This window comes from Azolla caroliniana, unplaced genomic scaffold (assembly GCF_043228905.1).
Source record: "Azolla caroliniana isolate FFs.n. ecotype wild unplaced genomic scaffold, voAzoCaro1.0.p SCAF_20, whole genome shotgun sequence".
NCBI classification, from domain to species: Eukaryota; Viridiplantae; Streptophyta; class Polypodiopsida; order Salviniales; family Salviniaceae; genus Azolla; species Azolla caroliniana.
In genome coordinates, this window is record NW_028230455.1 from 11,431,859 (window position 1) to 11,454,505 (window position 22,647).

Sequence of the window (22,647 nt, forward strand, 5' to 3'; positions counted from 1 at the left end):
AGAAGAAGAAGAAGAAGAAAGAAGCCCTCGGTGGTTGCCCCCACCCCTCCACTCATCAATATGTCTTCCTCCTCCCACGGTTTCCGTATTGCCGCCGCCGCTCCCAACCTCTCTTCTCCATGTGATGATGCTCTACAAGGAGCTTGTGGCGGCGACAGCTCCGAGCAATCCTATGGCTCCCATCAAACTCCCCCCGACAATGTGTCGGCCATCCATGTCCATGTCCATGAACTATGTCCGTGCCGCCTCGTGGCCACCATCGCGGCACCCGGCACTACTCACACTAACTCCACCGCCCCTTCGCCCTCGTGGTTCGCCCCGCCTACCAACTCCATGGGGGCCCCCGAAGTCCTCACCGTGCTCGGAGGCAAGGCCTCGTGCCGCCGCAAGTTCGTGGTCCACGTCCACCTCCTGGACCCCGAGGGCCGAATCGTCCCCCTCGACCTCCCCATCGTGGCGTCCGTGGCGTTTGCACATGACCGCACCCCCCTCCTCGCCACTGGCCCCCCGCCGCCCGACTCCGGGGGAGAGCCCCCGCTCTTCACCACGTTCAACGGGGTCGAATTCCCCGCCCACGACAACCCGACGTGCATGGTCTCCGGCCGTGCCACTTTCAAGCTCGCGCTCTCACTCCTCTCGTCCAAATTCGACAACCGCCTCTTCTGCATTTGCTTCACGCCGCAATGGCCACCGGACAACAACGAGGAATTCTTATGCGGCCCGTGCTTTTCTTCCCCGATTCGGAGCATATCTCGGAAGAGAGCTAGCACCGCCCCCTCGGCCCCGCCCCCTCTCAATCTCCATGTGAACCACCACCAGCACTATAACCGCTATGTCCCGCCGCCACCGCTCATGGTTGCTACTTCTCCACCTCGCGTAATAACACCTACCCAACTCTCGCCCAATCATTCTAGTAGCGAGGACCGCCATCACCACCACCACCACCACCACCGCAAGGGGCGGCCAACCTCCGCTACCCATCCATCCAAGCCTAGCTTGTTCTCCACCTCCAGATCAGCCAATGTCCCCCCTGGGAATCTATGTACCCAGCAGCAGCTCCTCATGTTGAATATGCAACAGCGGAGGAGCCGCTGCCTCACGCCTCCGAGCCCCCCCTTGGTGGAATCGTGCAGCCCGCACAACAACAACAACAACAACAACAACGATTCCGCGTCCGAGAGCACTTGCACGATCGATCATCACCACCAATTCCAGTATAGCACTAGTAATTCTTCGAGCACCATTGCTGGCCCGCTTCATCATCATACCCTTTACAACCATAATGTATCGAATCCTTTGTGTTCCTCGTGTAATGCCGCCCAAATTAACCTCCACCGCCCGTTAAGCGCACCGTCACCGCCTGTTAGTGGCGGTGTCGGTGGTGCTTCTCGGCTTCTCATACGGCCCCGAGCTAGCATCGGAGTGTGCCGGCTCCCCTTTGTCGTAGGAAACAACAACAATCCTCCACCTGATGTGTCGAAGGGCAGCGTTACTACTCATATCAAATTCAGCCAATCAATGCAAGCACACCATCACCATGATCATGGGGATGCAGAGGCCATGATCATGGATGGAAGCAGCCCTAATAAGGGCATGCTGGTGGCAGTGCAACAAGGAGGCGGATCAACACGAGAGATGTCGGTACATGACAAGTTGTCGAGAAACAACAATTCGGCAATGGAGCCAGCCGTGAGGCACCACCACCGTATGGACGCGGAAGTGCGGAGTGTAAATAAGCCGAGAAGTGCGGGAGGATTGAAAGCATCGGATCGAGCGGCGGCGAGGAGCGAAGTAGAGGAGCAGGAGAGGGCAATTCATTACCTTGAGCTCACCCTTTATGAGGTGAGTAGGGAGATTCACAAGAGGAAGGAGGAGGTGAGGATGAAACGACGGCGGCTAATCATGGCGGGAGTCGTTCCCCGGGAGGAGGAGGAGGAGGAGGAGGAGGAGATGGAGGAGGAAATAGAGAAGGATCTTCATAACTTTTCTATCTCTCCATGGATCAATAGCTTGACTGCAACCAAGCTCACCCACTAGGTTATATATATATATCTACATATAATTTCTCTCTTCTTTTGGTTGGCTTACAAGGTATTTAAATGCTCATGTAAAAGACAAGCTTGCATTTTTATGGTGATGGCCCATGGGCCCATGTGAGAAGCCATATAGATAGCCTAGAGAAACTTTTGTGGACATGGCCTTTAGCCATGGGAAAGACCATATTATCAACAGTATAGTTAAAAGTAGGAAGGACTTTAGTAAGCCTATTAGTATGATGGTTAGCTTTTTCAAGACTCGCAAGTTTGTAATCAAAGTGTCACCCAAGGCCTCATGTGTGAGATATGTTCATTGTCGATGACGTGAGCGAGCACAATGTGTTTTGTTCGTTTATGCGGCACCTTTTAAAGTAACTATCCTATACACACACACACAACCACAGAGGGACATGACACTCTGAACTACATTTTATCGATGTGGTATGTTCGTTGGTACGTTAACATATGGTAATTGACTTTAACACTAGAAAGGGATGTGATGACTGTCAAAGTAGATTGGAGTATCAGAATTGGTGGTTATCTCTAAGGATTAAATAAGTAATACAAGTGTAACATGAGAAAGAGAGGAACAAAAGTCGAGCTGGGATGTGAATGTAACCGGGCACTTTTTCATATCTTCGGGGGAAAGGTATTTTTTTTATTGGTTTCTAAGGTTTATTGTTTCGTATTATAGAAATACTACAAATAATAAGGGTTTACGTTGTAACGTCCCCAGTTAATGTAAACATTCTATACCTTTATCATAAGAAGTCTATAACTAATATTGTGCAACAATTCCGTTGCTTATGGTGTCCTACTAGTTTTGCCACTATGTTGTTGTATTAGTGTAATGCAGTGACATTTCTTTATCTTCCACTAATTCTTTTGTGGAGTGATGGCATGCTCCAAATATATGTTTATGTTGATCAAGGATTTTTAGGTTTATTGCTAACTTTATACACGATTGATAGTCACAAAATAACTTCACTTCACTTAGCTTTAGAATGTCCACTTCATTAACCATAGTTTTTATCCACAATCCTTCTATGATTGTTATAAGAGTAGTTGCCACATATTCCTCTTTAATACTTTGAGAGGGCCATTGATGTACTCAATCAAAATTTATCCAACATATTGGTTTGACGCCATCAACCAAATTGGGAGGAATTCTTTTATTGAAAGCTTATATTTGCCATTTTATTCATATTAACACTTCAAACAAATGACCCTCTTCACCTATAACAAGTACATGAATACCTACACCAAGAAATGAAGATTACTATGTCCATCCATGCTCCTCTATGTCATCTTCATCTCCTTGTCGATATTCACTCATCAATGTTAATCTTCTTATCGATATCCATTCCAACGTATGTTTGATCTTTCATCATCGGAGCGGCCATGTCTCCACGATCCTCATAGTCATTGTATGGTATGCCATGACCTCACTTATTTTCACATGCATTATTGTCACATTTATTTGTCAATGGAAACATGGTTCAATGTCAAAGAAGAAAAAATAGGCGATCTTTGGTTATATTAGAGTATAATATTAAAGGCTTAATGCACACCTATAAATTGAAGGGATTAGCTCCCTTCACAATCGTGAGAAAGACCAACTGTGGAATATACAATATCGTAGAAAGACAGAAACACAGAGCAAATACACGAATACATAGTTTTACGTGGAAACTCTAAATGGGGAAAACCACGGGAACAAAGATTCCACTATAAAGAGAGTACAGAAAACAGTTACAATCTTCTCTGATACACACAGAGGATAACCTGCTTAGGGTTCTTAGCAAGTTCGCTAAACTTTGTTGCCGCTGTTATGCCTTTCGGCTCCGATTAAATAATCTCGATCCGATTTGATTGCCGACACGACTCCCCATAATTCTCTTTTGACTTGTGCATACCCTCGTTGCCTTTTGTTGAGAACCTTTGCTCCAAATCGGATCGGATATCGCGAACCATCCGAGTCGGCTTGATTGATGACCCATCCGATTCCGGTTGGATTTGTGTCAACTGTTACTATGATCGGTCAGTCATAGTTCGGCTTCTTTAATGCTTTTGCCCTCCGTAGTGATCTCTTGAGCTTCTTCACGGCTTTGGTATGCTCCGGTTTCCATTCGAACTTCTTACCCTTCCGCAACAAGTGATAGAGTGGGTCCGTAATATGTGCATAGTGGGGAATCCATATGTGATAGAATGCACATGCTCCAAGAAACCTTCGGACTTCGGATTGTGACTCACATGCTTCTTTCATAGCTTGAATCGCATCGATCTTGGTCGGTGACGGTCTTCGGCCGTAGGGTCCACATAGATGTCTGACTACCAATATTTTCTTCTTGCCCGAAGGCTGATTTCTCCCCGGAAAGTGTAAGGTGCACATCTTCTAACTTTCGAAGCACTTTCTCGCAATCACGAATATGGTTGACTACGAACTTTTGGCATCCCCGATCATCCATAGTCTCATCTTTTTCTTTCACCGCGCATCCTTTTATCGGAATGTCATCTAGGAACGACATTGTTATCTCTGGAATGCAATCCCGGAGCACCTTGTCATTGCATTCATCATATGTGCGATCGAGTTTGTTGCGCCTTGTGGTAGTGTGCATATACAGACTAATCCTATCGGTGTCCGCATGGTAGTGATGTCTCGGCTCTCCATGGCTAGTTGGAATTGGTCATATCCGGAGTATAGGTCTCCGATGGAGTATATCGCGCGTCCGGCAAATGCTTCCGCAAATTCGTCCACTATCGGACCAACTCCAGAGTTCCGGATCATGACCTTGTTCACCGGTTGCAAATCTGGAATAAACTGGAGTGACCCATTCTTTGTCGGAACCGTAAACCATTGATTTGAGTACGGAGCAATTGATGGCTCTAGAATCCCCATCGCCACCTTCTCCTTGAGCAAGTCGATGTTATTGGGAATATGCGCCCGTGGCACCAGAATCGGCTTCAAGTTCCATATCACATGGTCAATCGTGAAGATCACCATCGGCTCCACTATCTTCGGGTCAGCGCATCCTATTTCTTTCGATGTAAATGCAAATGCTCTCCCATGTCGCTCTAGCATCCCACATAATCGTTCTTCTTCATTCTTTAATAGGAACCCACCTCCACCGATCCGAAGTTTCTTTCGGGTCTCATCCGTGAAGGCATGTCCGATATCCATGGACTTCCGAAGTGTCGGATCCCCCGAGACGTCTTTCCTCTTTTGCTCGCTATCGGTGGGTAACGGTCCTGCGGCCGGTTTCACTTTCTTCTCCACGGTCTTGTATTTCGTACTTACCATTGCTTCTTCTTTGCGGAGCACATCTGGCCCCATTTTCACAATGATCTCATACATCTCGACCGATTCCACCGGGACTACCCGGTCTCCCTGGCCTGTATCTTCCGTGAGCTCTTCAAGCCATTGTAGCATGCTCCCATAGAACACTTCTTTGACTATTCCCACGATTTCTTCGTCTTCTTTTATTATTGATGCTGACCGTAACATATCCTCCACTTTTTGGTATTCTTTCTTCATTCCTCCGGTTACGGCCGTGTACGTAGATGCCCCATCTGGACTGATTCGTACTTGTCTTGCTCCGAGAATTTTCTTCCTGTGTGGGGTATCAGGGCTTCTCGGACTATCACTTCCCCACTCCACAATAGTCCGCTCTAAAAATCCATCCTTGTTTGGGACAAGAGCTCTCTCTTGTTCCTTTCATGAATTGCCGGCACCGTTAGGAATTGGACGGATTTCCCTATGTTTTGGCTCCGAATTCGTGCAAAAGCTGCACCGCTATCGAGCACCTTTGTCTCCATCCGTGAAGCCATGATAAAGGGTTGCCCGAGGATCATAGAGTGTGAGACCTCGTCTTGTACAAAGAAATTTTGGTCGATCTCGACATCCCCGATCTTCATCGTCACATCCGGACAAGCCGCAAATAGATATTCCGTTGCTTTAGTGGCCGCCCGGATCTTCCATCCATGATTGGTGTTAATAGGCCACTTCCCCTTCCGGTAGAACTCCTTAGACATCAAATTGATCTCTGATTCATGATCAATCAATGCTAGCACGGGCTCTTTAATGTTGTTGATTCGGACCGGAGTCTCTGTAGTTGCACGTGCCCAGTGTGGCCTTGTGTAGTGGGAGTTCGGAATTTCGTCCTCCACTTCGGTGTCGTTCATCAAAATAGTATTTGCATTCATCATCGGTGCATTTTCCTCCGTAGTTTGTCTTTTTCTTTTCACGAGATCCACAAGAAGATCATGGAACTCCTTTTTTGCTATTCCGAGTAGTTCTCGAAGCAAAAATTCCACTCGACTATCAAGGATTCTCTCTTCGAACACCTTCTTTAGGTCGGTCTGTTGTTCGATGTTCGAACCGAGTTTGAATGCTGGAATTGTTTTTCCTTTCCCCTTCCCTTTACAGTTCGAACTTTCTGGTGTCTTTGATGGTCCGGCCGCATCATCCGTGCGCCGTCGTTTTTCATCCACATACACTTCATGCAATTGACATAGTGCATGCACGCTATTCTTGTCTACGGGGCACTCCCATCCCGTAGCTTCCTGGATACATTCCGCGGCGCTTCTGATTTCATCATGGTCAGCTTTCTTCGAAATTTTTAGCACTTCCGGCCAAAAAGATGCCTTTGCTCCCGATGACTCCCCGACACGTATTCCCGCAGTTGTTGCGTAATTGCTCTTCGTCGCTATTTCTTCCTCTAGGACCTTCATGCCGCCTTTTCGGAAGTTCGGTCGGAGCGGCTTTCGAGAGTCCATCGAATGAATCCAATTTCCCTCGTAGTAGATAAGATCTCGTCGTAGCACTTCCTTGTGCTCGTCGCAATCTCTTCGATCATGTTCGGTGCTATCGCACCATATACACCGACGGTCCATATACTTGGAACTTGTGGGACGGTCATCCGCCTTCTTGACCATCGCGATTTTTAGATTCTCCATCTCCTTCAGCAATTGCTCCATTGTAGTTGTGTCGATTCCCTTCTCGGTCGTAGCTTCCCGAGCCCGCGGTTGATGGTCTTCCGATCCGGATCTAGGTTTCGGAGTCGGTTCCGAAACCCTCTTTTCTTCGTTGGCAAGCCATTGCCCCCTCTTTGTGTATTGCACGACGATATCCCGCACGCTTTCCCATGTTTTGGTGAGGCCACTCTCGGTAGTCGTGTCCTCTAGAAGCACTCCAAGATCCTTCCGGTCCTGGACGTCTACGACTCGTAAGAACATGATAACTTTGTCTGGTGCGAGGATAGCTTGATCTCTCACAGACAACCTCCCAAACCGACTTTCGAATGCTGAAAACACATCGAGGACCTTCATCCCCTTGTCCGGCATTTCCACCCAATCCTCGAATCCTCTCCGCGTTGCCTTGGAGGAGTCCTCGATAGCGAACGTGGTCTTTAGCGCCTCTTCAAACGCTTCCCACATCGGATTTTGTTGTCGTAGCCCGTGGATACTTGCTTGAAGCTCGTCGGTAGCCACCTGGTTGAAGGATGTCACTTGCAGTCCTTCTGAAATCCCGCACCGTATCATTTCCGCCTTGTAGTCCCGAAGATAGCGCAATACGTCCTTTCCGTTGAATTGCCTGATCCGTTGCACGAGCTGCTATCTCCGACATCGTATGTTGTTCTTGAAGCATCCGCTCGAACATCATCATCATGTTGTTAGCCTCCGGTTGGTTTTCCATCTCCTTGCCACCCGTGTTCACGTCGGGTTCACCACTTGTGTCGTGCCTTTCGGCTCCGGATCGTTGCGTGAGTCGGGCAGGAACCATTGAGGTTTTGGACTAGGAGAAAAGAAAATTCTAAGGCAATGAAGAATATGAAATATGTTGTAAGAAGAAAGATATGAAAAATTCGTGAATCCCACGAGTATAGTGTATTAGTGAGTACTCAGATTAAGAGAGAAAAATAGTTAGCAAATTCGTGAATCCCACGATTATATTATATTAATCAACCCTTGTAAAATAAGCAACAACCACTATACATCTTTCTCTCTCCCTTATATAGTGTTGGAAGAGTCTAAGTTTATCACATGCAAGCATCATGCTTTTCCTAAGTTTAGTTTTCATGCACATTGCATGTGCGTGATTAACTTTCTATCCCATCTTTTCTTTTAACTCGAGTGTGTATGCATGAATAACTTTTTATACCATGCATATCTAGAACATTTAGATGGGATAAAGTTTAGTATAATGTTAAAATTCATAATATGCTAGTATAGTGGTAAGGTTGGGGTTTGTTTACGTGGAGGTACAGGGTTCGAACCTTGCCCTATGCATGTAGTAAATATTTTTAATATTTTATTTTATTTATTATACGTACTTTAAATCGGATATAGTATTTTACATATTTCACGTAGTATGTGATTCACACTACGACACCGCTCTCTCTCACACTCACATACTCTCTCTTCTCTGTCATGCTACCCTATAGAGGCTCACACACTATACTGTTCAACACACATACCATGTTTGCCCTAAGTGTATTTATACTTTTACGCTGTATGGGCTATTTACAAATGTAGCCACTACTACTATCATTACTATAATAACAATAATTGTTATTTAGCCGATTGATAAACTAGTTGGTTCGACTAGTCGACTGAAGTGTTGACAGTCCAGTCGGCCCGACTAGTCGGCCTTATCTTCGACCATCTGGTCGGCTTGACCATGGGTGGCGGCTGCTTGGTCGGTTTCGACTATTTGTCGAACCTCCGACTCGGCCCGATGAGTCGGCCCTTCTATGATAAATTTGTCGGTGTTGAAGGAGATTCTTTTGCTGACCGTTTTTGACTAGTTCCACTAAGAGAGAATAGAGTCTTCATTGAAGACTACGTCACTGCTCCGGATCAGTTTCCGGTTCTCTAGATCCTATATCCTATAGCCGAAGTCCCCATCAGTTCCATAACCGAGAAATATGCATTTCTTTGCATGGGGTGCCAGCTTGGTCCTTTCCCCTAGGGATGAATGCATATGATTCACATCCAAATATACGAAGCCTATAGGTCGGTTGTTTGCCTGACTATATTGCATGTGGCACTTCGAGCCTTATTGCTTTTTATAGTGATAGATTGATCAAATATACTGTCATCTGCAATGCTTCGGCCTAGAACTCTAGTTTTAGTCCGGCTTGCTGGAGCATTTGCAGTCACCCTTTCCTAGATCGTTCGATTGATCTGTTCTGCCACTCCATTCTACATGGGTGTGTATGGAACGGTCTTCTAGTGTCGGACCCATTGTTAATTCTCAAGTGGACTCAAATTTCTTAGATTCTTTTCTTGATCTTTTTTCTTCAAAAGGTTTTGATACTATTCTTAGAGTAATAGACCAATTCACTAAGATGACACATTTCTTTTTGTGTATGAGGACTCTAATAGTTAGGATGGTTGATGCAGTTATGGGGAAACATTGAACCATGGTTTCCAAATGATGTTATTATCATGGGCCATATTTCATTTCAAAATTCTAGAAACATTTTCTCAAGCTCCTTGGTATCTCTTGTAAGCTCTCTTCCAATTATTGTCATCCATAGAATGATGGTTAGATTGAGTACACACGAATCAAACCTTAGATTAATATATTCGCTAACTTAACAATTACGAATTAGATGATTTGGTTTTCTTATATTGTAGAGAGATTTCTTACAATAATTCAATTCATTCTTCCATTGGATATCCTCCATTCGTTGCAAGTACAAGTCATCACCCTCATTTGAAAATATTTCAGCATCCTCAAGTCTACAAATCCTATTACTAGCGCGCCACATGAAGATTAATATGGTCTAGAATCTTCAATAGACAAACCTAAGTTCAAATTGAGATTGTGTTTAGTTGTTATGATGTAATGTGAAGAACACTAAACCACACGACAAGTTATATTATCAATGCCTTGGTCCATTCTTAATCTTTTGATATCAATGATGTTTTGTTTTGTCTAGATCTCTCTTCCCATATGTGTCTTCATATGATGTTCTGTGTATCACCTTTAGAACCTTATGTTTAGACGCTTATTCCCAATCAAGTTATTCTTCCCATATCTCATGTTCAACTTGCTAATAGACTAGAGTATGAGGTGAAGCCATTTTGGATTTCAAGATCATACATAACAAACTACATTACTTGGTGGATTAGTTATGCTATATGCCAAATGACAAAACCTAGGACATCACCATAACAAACAATATTACTTGGTGGATTAGTTGGGCCATGTGCCCAATGGTTGAACGTGGGAGCCTAAGAATATTGTTAATGCCCCAATTCTTGTCAAAGAATTTCATCATTATTATCCTCTAAACCAAGTTCCAATACATGCCTTGCCACTTGCAAAGCTCATCATCAAAAGGGGGATAATGTTAGGGGCAAAATGCACAACCTTTCTAGAGATTTGAGCTCATGTCCACCCAAATTAGGGCTATCATCCTTAACTATTGAAACATTTTGCATGAGAACGAGTTGGCTAGTATGACGCAAGTTTAACATGATTATACATATGAAAGCTATTTTCATTGTCAAACCATTCTAGTTCAACCTCTTCGACACAATCTTGAAGTCTTGTGCTCATGTTCATATTCTAGTTTCCTTTCTCCTTGTTCTTGTTCTTGCTTTAACCCTTGACATGATGCATTGATTCCCAACCTTCTATGTACATAAATTGAAGTAGCTTGGTGGTTAAGAATTGATAATCTAAATTATTCACTAAGTTTTGAGCTCTACATATGGGATTCCCGAAACTGAAATTATAAGTGTAATGTGTTATGAGAAAGGTGTAAGTTGATCTACACCTAATATCTTAAATATAATACAATTTAATTTCTACTCTCTTCTCTATCCAATCCATAAGGCAAGTATGTGAGATTTGTTCACCTTGTTTGCTTTGTGCTCAATCTCTCATTGCTATTTGACTTCTATCTTTACTTCTTTTCTCATAACTTTGGGAGATCCTTGGGATAATTTTCTCCACATTGTTAGACCATGTATTGTTAAGTGAGGTGAATTTTGAAATGTGTGACGCCTACTTATTTCAATCTTTTACATGATGCTTGCTTTGTTTTCATGTAAACATATATTCTTCTCAAACTTTCTAGAAGTAGGTACAATGTTCTTAAAGGACATATTGTGGGTTAACTTTTTTGTTACCTTATTCAAATAAAATAATCAAGAATTGTCTATGTTTTCCATAAATTAACCTATACCCATGCTAATACTTGATATTTCTCGACCTGTCCTTGATGCTTTGGTTTGTCAATGGTCATCATGTCACCTACATGGATACATGTCACCTACACTTGATATTTTTATCCTACCATAACACTTTGCTTTGTTTTTACATCACATTCTCTAGATATTTAATTTAATGTGTTGATATGGTATGCAAATAAGTTAATTAGTTGATTTCACGGGAACAATTTTTTTTTGGGTCAATATTTCTCTTACAAAAAAATAAGAATACACAATATTTTAATGATGGTTTATCCATTTAATTTCTAACCTAAACCGAGGATTGTTTCATGGTAGAATCTAAATCACAAGAAAATTGACATGCATTCCCCTTCTCGCAATGCTTCGTTATGTTTCTTATATTGATGTAACATAGAAAATTTAGGTACTTCATGGCCGAGGATATGAGCATTGTAAGAAGAATGTGTATTGCATGACATCTAGTTTGTCCAAGGCTATATGATTTTGTTGTTTGAGCTTCGTGAACTAAGTGTCTTTGCGACGATTGCCTTTTATAAGATTAGGCTATTGTTTTCAAAGTGAACATTTTTAAGATAAAATTGTTAGTGTATATGATAAACTAAAAATGCTAGTTTGAAACCACAACCTTAAGTATACTATAGTCTAGACTCTATAATATTCTAATCCATTTTGTTTCAAATTTTGCATGGAATGCCATTCGAGCTTGCATATGAAGCACCTCGCGATTACGTACTTCATTACCTATTTATAATATGCTTTCATGATATCTATCTAGCTAGAAATGTTGGTGTGCTCCTCACGATATGGCAAATGCCATATGCATTCATGATGTTCTTGCATGGTTTGGATGCTTGTTAATGTCAATCCTTTATTATTTGGTTAACAATATGTGTTTTAGTTACCATTGCCTTTTATCGGACACTACTATCATCACTAGTCTTGTGCAAAATATCAATGTCAATGGTGTAAAAGCTAGTTTGAGAAGCAAAATGCAAATGTGCATGACTACATAATTATGAAGAGTTCATTATCATGATTTCAGCATCAAACTCATTGTTGAAGACTTATGCATCATGTTGAAAGTCTCCTATATGATCTGAAGGGCAGTGCTTTCTTCTTACTTTCTATTAGTACTGCAATTCTCAAGACATGGAATGCCTCTAAATCACAAGGAAAACCTAGATCACAATATTTTACCCTCGCCCATGGAATAGTTTCAAGTAAAGTAGAGCTCCAAATACATATATTGAACGTATTTTGACAAGTAGAAGATCAAGCCAACACTTTTTAGATGCGATATTGTCGACTAGTTATGGAAACATGCATGCAGCTTGATACAACATGAATGTGAAGAACTTGGATTCAAACATCTCTTGACTAGTAACCATAAGATAGGCATACTTGTAAGGTCTATAGCACATGCATCAAGATGCTTGACAATGTCAAATATAGCTTTTAATGATTCATGTAACATATCCATAACACCATGATGCTTGATGCACACCATGATTATTCATCCCAGAATTCATGTTTGATCATGACTTGATACACCATGATTATTCATCGCTGAAGTCATTTTTTTATCACGACTCAAGACTTGGTGCAGCTTATTCTACATGTCCTTAAGAAGACCTGGTGCATTTCTCAAGTATCTGTTGGTAAGCCAATGGATTATTTATATGCGCTAGAACCACTAACTGGTTTCTTATAGAGAGGAAAAGAAGTGTCAACATCTGTGCACAGCCTTGTTTACCCTCAGATTCATGATCAACATTTGTTTCATTAATAAAGAGTAAAGTGCTAACATGCTATTCTGTGATTTATAAGTGACATTATTTGCCTCTTTGTATACTAATCTCTTGATCGATTGATATGCTTGTGGCAATTGCCAAGCATGAGTTTAAGAGAAGACCATCAGTATGCTCTTGAAAACATGGTCTTCTATATACATGGATGCAGAAGTGTGATGGACAACAATCAACTAGCACTGCACAAATGGAGGAATGTCAAGTAAAGCGAAATGGCAACAATGACAATGCAAAGGTTTCGACTATTAGAAATACCTCTTAGTTATCAACTTCAGAGCCACTGCACCTTCATGAAACAATAAAGAAAATGACAGATACACAAGAGACAACTATTAAAGGTAAAGATCACAAACATTAAATCAATGATAAGATATCAATATACTAGGTGCATAGAGCAGCCATATAAAATCAACAAAATACAATTGAATACTGTGACTATGTTAAGAACAATAGCTGCAATTTTGCAGCAATGCCCAATCAAAGAAATGAATTATAAATATGATCCTTACATCAAAAGATTGAAGCCAAAAGGAATAAGAGCCATGTCATCAGCTTCCAAATGAGCTATACAAAACCGTTTGTTCAGCTTCTGCAGTGTCTCTGACCCTTTGAACCGATGACTCATCACAACATAGTGAAACAAAGGGCAACTCATAACTATTTCGACCAACCCAGGTCCTTCCACTGAGTTGCAATAAGAGATCCTTAAACTCCGAAGAAATTTACATTCCGTAAGGTTATATAACCCTTTGTCGGTTATTCTTGTAGAACCTAAACTCAAATGAGCCAATTGTCTGCACCCTTGGGAAATTGTGCCGAGGCCTTCATCACTCACCCAAGGGCATTCATCCAGATTCAGTGATTCTAAGGTCGAAAACCTAGCAACTATCCCAGCATCGGAGATCGATTCACATTTCACTAAGCTCAATCTCTTCAGGGATTTGATGTTATTCGCGATGGCCATCAAGCTAAGATTATCCACTTTAGTAAAGCTCAAGTTCAAGAAGTGCAAATTGGTACATGAAGAGATTGCTGAGAAGCCAATTGGCGATAATCCATTGCATCCTAGCAAATCAAGCAATTCCAGGTTTTTACTACCTTGTACTAGCATTTGGAGCTCAATGTCTCGGATCCCTCTTCCTGATCTCATTGATAGATGAGTAAGGTCAAGTCCACAAAGACCAAGACTGATTTCCTGTGCTGAGTTCTTGAAATGAACTAATGTGAGAGATCTAATAGACTTGCAATCCATTAAGCATTGCAATGAAACTCCAGTTAATCTTGTCGCGTGGATATGGAGTTTCACTAACATATGGCAACTCCGAATTATCTCTATCACAGCCATATCACTGATAGGTTGATGCTGATTCATAATCATTATCTCTTTAAGATTCTGATTTGATTGCACGATGGAAACCACCGCTTCATCTAATTGTGGCCATTGATTTGTATCTACCCTGAGAGAAGTCAAAGTTGTAATCCTTGCAACATCTCTAAGGTCTACATTTCTGACTTTAACAGATATTTCTTGCATGCGGGAACAACTATGAGAGATTGATGCAATGGCAAGTCCAATATCTAAGGAACTAAACTCAAAACAAACTCGATGCAAAGTTGAGCAGTTTTGGCCAATTAGAGATAAGCCAGAGGGAGTGAAGTTAAACTTTCCTCTAAGAGAGAGCTCTTGCAAGTATTTGCATTTTGCAATGCCCCCATTGATGCTCTCATCTCCAAGATTAACACAATTCTGAAGAGAAATCGATTGAAGAAGTGGACATCCTTCAACTAAAGATATGATGGCCTTATCAGAGAGATTCGGAATAAAAAACAATCCTATTTGCTTGAGATTAGGCCATCGATTTGCGATTAGATCAAAGCTATGATCTGATATTAGGGTTTGATGACTATCTGGATGTCCGATTGATAAACTTTCAACAAATTTGAAGTAGAATGAAGCAAAATCTATATCAGAGTCTTCTATCTTATCACAACATTGATCCAGATTGAGTTCTTTAATGTTCGGGAATCGATGGGAGAAACGATTCAAAAGTGTTTGTGATTTGATGGAGATTCGCCGAATTTTGAAGCTTACCGATTCATTCCATAGTTTGTTGACAGAAGAAGCGGACACCAAATCTTGTGAGGAGACCAAAAGAGAGACAATGTGAGAGACAATGTTGAAATCTTCCAAAGCTGTGAGAAGAGAAGGTCCCATAGCTTAAAAACTAGACAATGAGATTTGATGATGATGATGACGAATCCTTCATACAGAGCTTAATCAGTTCAAACTTCAGACAATGAAGACAGATCAGTAGAAGAAGAAGAAGAAGGTGAAAGAGAAAACAAATGTGGTAGTCTTCAGTGATAACTCTTCCTTGTTATTCTTCTTCTCCTTCTGTCTTTTAAATTCATTTTCCTTTACCTCCTTTTCTTCTTCTTCGTCTTCTTCTCTCGCTCTCGATCCCCCCTCAATTCCTGATTCGTTCTTCTCCTTTTCTTCTTCTTCTCTCTGATTCTTGTTTTATCTCTCGCACTCTGTCTCGGGAAAGCGATCCGACTCCTTCAGTCGGGGCTGTCTACTTTTCTCTGACAAAATCTGGGATCGAAGGACAAAAGGTCTGTCTCAGAGATCGCTTCTCCGTGCTCGATAAGTGCCAATCTGTTTTCTGCTGAAGGAAGGAAGGAAGGAAGGAAGGAAGGAAGGTCCCATGGCGATGATGGTGTCTTCCAAACTTCTTTAACTGAGTCTGCAGAAAGGAAAAATGATAGATGAAGGCCTCATGTTCTACATATTTACAAATCTAGCCTCTCACATACATACACATATATTTCTCCTTCTTCTTCTTTTTCTTCTGTTTTTTCGTAAATCAATGTTTTGTTATTAAAACAAGATGATAATACAACCCTTGCTATCTTCAGTACATTATGGGTAGTGATAATGCATGGGAAACCCTGTCAAGTGTTGCAAAACTAGATGGCATACCTCTATCTCCTCTCGGGACAATGTCCCCAAACAACATAGTTGCGAAAATCGCCAGATCAATTTCCCTTTCATCCTACGAAGTTGTTGTGTTACCCTGGCGTGTGAAGTCCATCAAACCAGAACCCATTTCTCATGGTCCAATTAAACCACATCCCCCAATACCTAAGGTAGTCAGTCAAACACGACCTTATATGATGGTGCAGGCATGCCTTTTATCGTCATCAATAAAAACCCAGTTAAAAGGTGACCAAATATTGCGTGTTATCGATGCCCGAATTTGTGATATAACCAGCCAAATGGCTTTAGCAACCGGACATGTAATGAACCTATGTCTGGCATCTTCCTCAACCACCGTGCAAAAAAAACATGTCCCATTTGAAATATTTTGCCGTTTTAAAGCCATCGCCAAAGGCAACCCACCAACAATCATGCCAAAGAAACACCTTAGCACGAAACGGAAGATGAGCCTAGCATCCTGCATCCAAAACTCTAGTCCACCACTTTGCATGTCGAGTAATATACCATGTGTTTGCAACCTTGGTTGCTAACCAAGCTCTATCTTCAGCCAACTTATGGTATACATCATTAGTGTTCACCACAAAAATTGATTGTCCAATACCAAATGACCAATCTTTCCATGGGTTCGCAACCAGCAACATTGGAATCGGGAAAACTAATCTAGGCAATGCCAATATTGATTCCCAAATGTATCCATATCCCCGTGGTATATGAAACTTATTTCTAAGTGTCCTAAAGGCCATCATTTTCCTACATGACTGTAATATACCATCTTCCACTGTTACCAATCCCAGCCTGGCCATTCGATTAAACTGTGTATTTAGGCTTTTGCCGTTTTAAAGCCATCGCCAAAGGCAACCCACCAACAATCATGCCAAAGAAACACCTTAGCACGAAACGGAAGATGAGCCTAGCATCCTGCATCCAAAACTCTAGTCCACCACTTTGCATGTCGAGTAATATACCATGTGTTTGCAACCTTGGTTGCTAACCAAGCTCTATCTTCAGCCAACTTATGGTATACATCATTAGTGTCCACCACAAAAATTGATTGTCCAATACCAAATGACCAATCTTTCCATGGGTTCGCAACCAGCAACATTGGAATCGGGAAAACTAATCTAGGCAATGCCAATATTGATTCCCAAATGTATCCATATCCCCGTGGTATATGAAACTTATTTCTAAGTGTCCTAAAGGCCATCATTTTCCTACATGACTGTAATATACCATCTTCCACTGTTACCAATCCCAGCCTGGCCATTCGATTAAACTGTGTATTTAGGCTTTCTTTTCCATCCCAATGTAGTAGCCTTGAAGATGCCAATACCTCTGCTGCCAAGGAATTAGTATCTTTTCTACACTCAGGGGGGCTCCAATGAAATAATTCCAAGCATCGCTGCCAAGAAAGCACTAATTGCAGGACCATAATAGATTCTGAACATTTAAATGCACGGGTACTATTAACAACATGCCACCACGATGTTCTAATTCTGGTTTTCCCATGGTATATACCAACCTTTTCCACAAAATAACGAATTATTTCTGCCCAAGGTTGGGTACCTATGCACATACCTTGCAACAGATTGAATCTTCGAGCCACCTATGATCCTCCAAATTTAGTAATGCAACTCCCCCTAACCGTTTTGGAGTACAAATTTTGTTCCATGATACCCAACTCATGCCCAATCTTGATTATTTCTTCCACAATGTATATTTAAGTGAACAAGCTAATTGATCAAGTGATTTCTTTGTCCAAGGTAATAATGGCAAAAAATAAGAAATCATTGGAATCATTATAGCTTGTACCACTTTGAGACGAGTACTAAATGGCCATGCTTGAGACTTCCAATACATAAATTTGTCTAAAATGGTCCCCGATATCCAATTCAAACTTTGAGACGTTGAGATATCAACACCAATAGGGTAACCTAAGTGCTGACACACATTGCCTTGATCCAATATTTGGCCACACCATCCAAGATCCACCAAATCACTCTCAGTGCATCTAATGAGCATCGACTTTCACATATTGATATGTAATCCTGACGCCAATGCAAACACATTCCACACCTCCATGGCTTTTGCTATATTATCAGGTACCGCTTTGAGAAATAAGAACGAATCATTGGGCAATGCTTGTGCTATCAATTGTTTTCCTGATGGCAGAGCTAGTCCAACTATTTCCCCACATGTTGCCAACTCATGCATCTTCACCAAAATCGGGTGTGTAGCAATTGCAAATAACAATGGACTCAATGGGCATCCTTGTCGAAGTGATCTTGCCAATGGTATTGCTTTAGTTACTCCACCATTTAACATAATGTGTGACACTGCACCTAATCCCACCAACAAGGGGATGCACGACATCCTTTCCCCAAAACCCATATGGGACAAGAGTTGATTAATAAAAGACCAACTTACATGATCATATTCCTTCTCGATATCTAGTTGTATCATTACAATTTGTTGTTTGGATTCTTTTGCATAATCCACTGCCATTTGCACATTCAAAATATTATGCAAGATATCCCTTCCTTTAATAAACCCATATTGCATTGGATGAACCACAAACGACAATACCTTTTGAAGTCTATTTGCAATTACTTTGGCAAAAATCTATTTGCAATTAATGATATCGGTTTCCATTGAGCAAAAGACATAGGAGATGCCAAATTTGGTATAAGCTTAACCAGGCCTATTTTCCATGAATCAGGCATTTTACCAGAACTCCACACTTCTTGGAATAACATTGTTAGAGGACCTTTGAGTTATTGTACAAATGCTTTAAAAAACTCATTCGTAATGCCATCCCAACCCGGGCTTTTATCAACTGAGAGATGTGACAATAGATATTCGACCTCGTCCTCTTGTATATCCTCCTCCATGGTCCACATGTCATGTTGCCCACCAATCGTTGTAATTGAGTTAAAGAACATTGATCTCGCTTGTGTTATCTCATCATTTAGATTACCTTCTTGTCCAAAAAGATTCTTGAAATGCTTAACACACTCATCAATAATTACTTGTGGGTTTGTATTTAAAGTTCCATCAATCTCTATGCATACCACATTCATCCTAGCATGAGATGCATGCAACCCATGGAAAAACTTATGTGAATGACAATTGTGATCATGTACTTCACTTTTCATAGCCATCACCCATGATTGTTGATAACTACAAACCTCTAACACTTGTAAAGCATGTGACAATGCCTCTTGAATATCCAACAACACATCATCAAATGGACATTTCACCAACAATGCATTACATTTGTCTAGAAATTGTTGGATTAAACTCATCTTTTGTTTACAGATGGAAGCTTGATGAATTCCATAATATCGTGTAAAGTGTTGAATATTAGAGAGATAAACATCCCATGATGAAAGACCATGAACATTGACTTGTCTAGTTAACTCTTCCACCAATTGGCCCATAGCATGTTTAAAGTTATTATGTCCAAGAAAAGATGAAGTAAACCGCAATGGTGGTTTTCCCAATAACGATCTAAAATCATCCATAGTTTGATGTGTGCAGTCCAACACAATCGGGAAGTGATTTGATAATCCAATCCCCCTATACACTTGCATAGTCATAAGCGATGGCAAGAATGTCTCATCATGCATAATGTAGATTCGATCCAATCTACTCCAAGTCGATCTATATTGTGCAGATTGAAAAGTATAACCAACCTCATGTCCATTAATCCAAGTCCATGCATCATACTTTAAGACCTCCATCATAAACAAATCCCAAACCTCTCGTTCAGGAGCATCCATGAGGCCATGCATCGAAGTAGATTGACCCACCTCTGAACACATGTTAAAATCACCTAACAAAAAACCTGCTCTTCCATGGTGTAAAACTTGATGTAAACCTCTCCACAGATTGATACGTTGTCTTGCAACATTTGGTGCATAAATACCTACCACCCAAATCTTATTCCCTTCATAATTAACTTCAACCACCAAGAACCGACCATGAACATCTCTTTGAACCACTGTTGGTTTCAAGTTGTCCCTTACAATAAGCATTATGCATGAATACAACCCTCCAGTGACCCCAACATAAAACACATGATATTGCTTATACTGAAGAGAAGACCCAAACCTAGCATGCTCCTTATGTTCCACTGCACATAATACATCCCATTGACTAATAAAAACAGTTTTCCACATAGTATATCGCTTAGACGAAGAACAAATTCCCCTTACATTCCATGTGACTATTTCCATCAATCACTAATTAGGATGTTTGTTGGCCTGTTCATGTTCCCATTGTGCCAATATGTTGGGTATATCCCCGAAATAATCACTTAAAACTACAAATGCATTTTGCACAGATGGTTGATGTCTATTGGTGGATATCATTGTACCCCGCAAACTATTTCTTTTCCAATTTTGTTTGTGTAATGGTAGATTGATTTTACCATTATTATCAAATCTAAGGTTGAAAGGTTTTGTCCCTTGATTAGATTGTTGATACAGTGAACCTTGCCACGGTTTTGACCTTCTTCTCAATTGATCATAATTAGGTGCATAAGACACCCCCATAGGATCTTTAGAGGAGCTACCCCTCTCTTGGCCATAATGTTCACGAACCTTCTCTTTTTGGTGCCTTAGATGATTGACCTTAGAGGCCACCTTAATCCAAGTCCCATCATCATCTATTAAGTCTTGTCTTCTTTCTTCAATATATTTGTCTTTATGTTCCAAAATAGCGACACCTTTACCTTTGTCAACATTTGGTTCCTTAGTTTTGGCACCTCATTGTCCTTTGTGACATACTTTGGAATTAACACATCACCATGGGAAGTATCAGTCATCTCTACTACCGGTGTTTGTGGACATTTTGCCATGAAATGACCCAAACCACCACATCAGAAGCAATGACCAGCAAATGATCCCCAATGCAATTGGTAGATTCTATGTTCCAATTAGAACAAAAAGAAAAATAGTAGGATGATAATTAACCTAGAATCAACAATATGACATCCGAAATGTTGGTAGAGGAAAAATGTTGCAGCACTCTCCAAATTATGTTGCTATAGTCGTGCCTCCTCCTTTTCCTCTCCAAATTATGTTGATGTAATCATGCCTCCTCCTCTTCCTCTCGAAATTATGTTGATGGAACTCTTCTCTACTTCCCTCCTCTTCTTTCTTCTCTCTGCCTCTGTTCTTCTTCTTCTTCTTCTTTTTCCTTCTCTCTCTCTCTCTACTTCCCTTCTCTCTCTCTCTCTCTCTCAAGACGTTAATATTTCTCCTTCTCCTTCTCCTTCTTTCTCTCCTTCTTCATCCTGGGCCCTAGGCCTCCTTTCCAAATGGGAAACCAGAAGAAAAAGAAGCCACGAACAGGAAAAAACACCACGCATGCGCTTGCGTGTATGTAACACGAAAAGACCATGGCATCGCAAACATGTGCTTTCCAAAATCACACACTTCTACACTGCAGACATCGCATAAGGTCCATCCCCCCCCCCGCCACGAACAGGAAAATAATGCATTGAATTCTACAATCAATGTTACAAGAGAATTTGTTTCATATCTTCTGTACTATAGGTAAGTTTTGATTACAATACATATATATATTGACATTGAAAATGAAATAATAGACTGTGTCAATGCAAATGCAAATGAATAAAAAACTTAATCACATTCTCCTTAAAGAGATTGATGAATTTATAGCACAAACTTCCAACACCAATGAACCACTTGCATATGATGAAAACAATGCAGATTCTGAGTTTGTTGATATGCAAGTTATGCATGGATGCTCAAGGGAAGATGATGTGATTATTCATGAATTGTTGCAAGATATTGTTGATAATGAACACATGCTCAATTCAATCATGATGACAACTTATTTGTGTTTAGAAAAAGCAAATCAAGTAAAATCAACTTTATTGAATGCTTATAGAATTATTTAAGAAGCAAATTTTGTCATTATTTCTATGCATATAGCTAAAACTAGGCAAATGTCCTTAGTGTCAGGATTAGTACTAGAGATAGAGAGGAGCGAGAGACTATGAGAGAATCACAAGAGAGAGAAAAGGAGAGTGTGTGTGTGTGAGAGAGAGAGAAATATAATCACTAGAATTATATTATATGAAGGGAAGTACAAGGATAGGAATAGCTAAGAGGCTTAAGATTGGCATTGAACCGACTTGGTTGTGAATAGTATAATATGTCGTTATTTATAGGGTTTTCAGGAGTATTCCTGAAGTTTCTAGTAGTTTCTAGAGTATTCCCAAAGTTTCTAGAATGTTCCAGAGTATTCTAGAATATTCATGAATTTTGCGGAATGAAATTACAAATGAAAATAACATTTTGTGTATTACAATAGGTATCTTAATTGTAAGGCCTCGATCTGTGTACTATAAGGTCACGGGTTCAATTCTTGTTTGAGGCCATATTATGACACTATCTTCCTCTTCGAATGACGAGTTTTACAAGTTGTCCTTAGGTGAGGACCTAGTTTGTTTGGATATTGTTGATGAAATCCCTCAAGAAGGGCTTGAGCATTTGCGACATTCTCTGTTGGTTCCCAAGTACAGTCACTTGGACTATATATCCTAGCCAATCCACCAAATAATAGA

General features: G+C 41.0%; 1 protein-coding gene across 1 annotated transcript; it reads right to left on the reverse strand.

The window, feature by feature from the left end:
• Positions 1-13,394: 13,394 nt before the first annotated feature.
• LOC147851019 (uncharacterized) lies at positions 13,395-15,356 on the reverse strand. The gene has a single exon (XM_087335925.1). The coding sequence runs from the start codon at positions 15,264-15,266 to the stop codon at positions 13,557-13,559; it is 1,710 nt and encodes a 569-aa protein (XP_087192051.1). The 5' UTR covers positions 15,267-15,356; the 3' UTR covers positions 13,395-13,556.
• Positions 15,357-22,647: the final 7,291 nt, after the last annotated feature.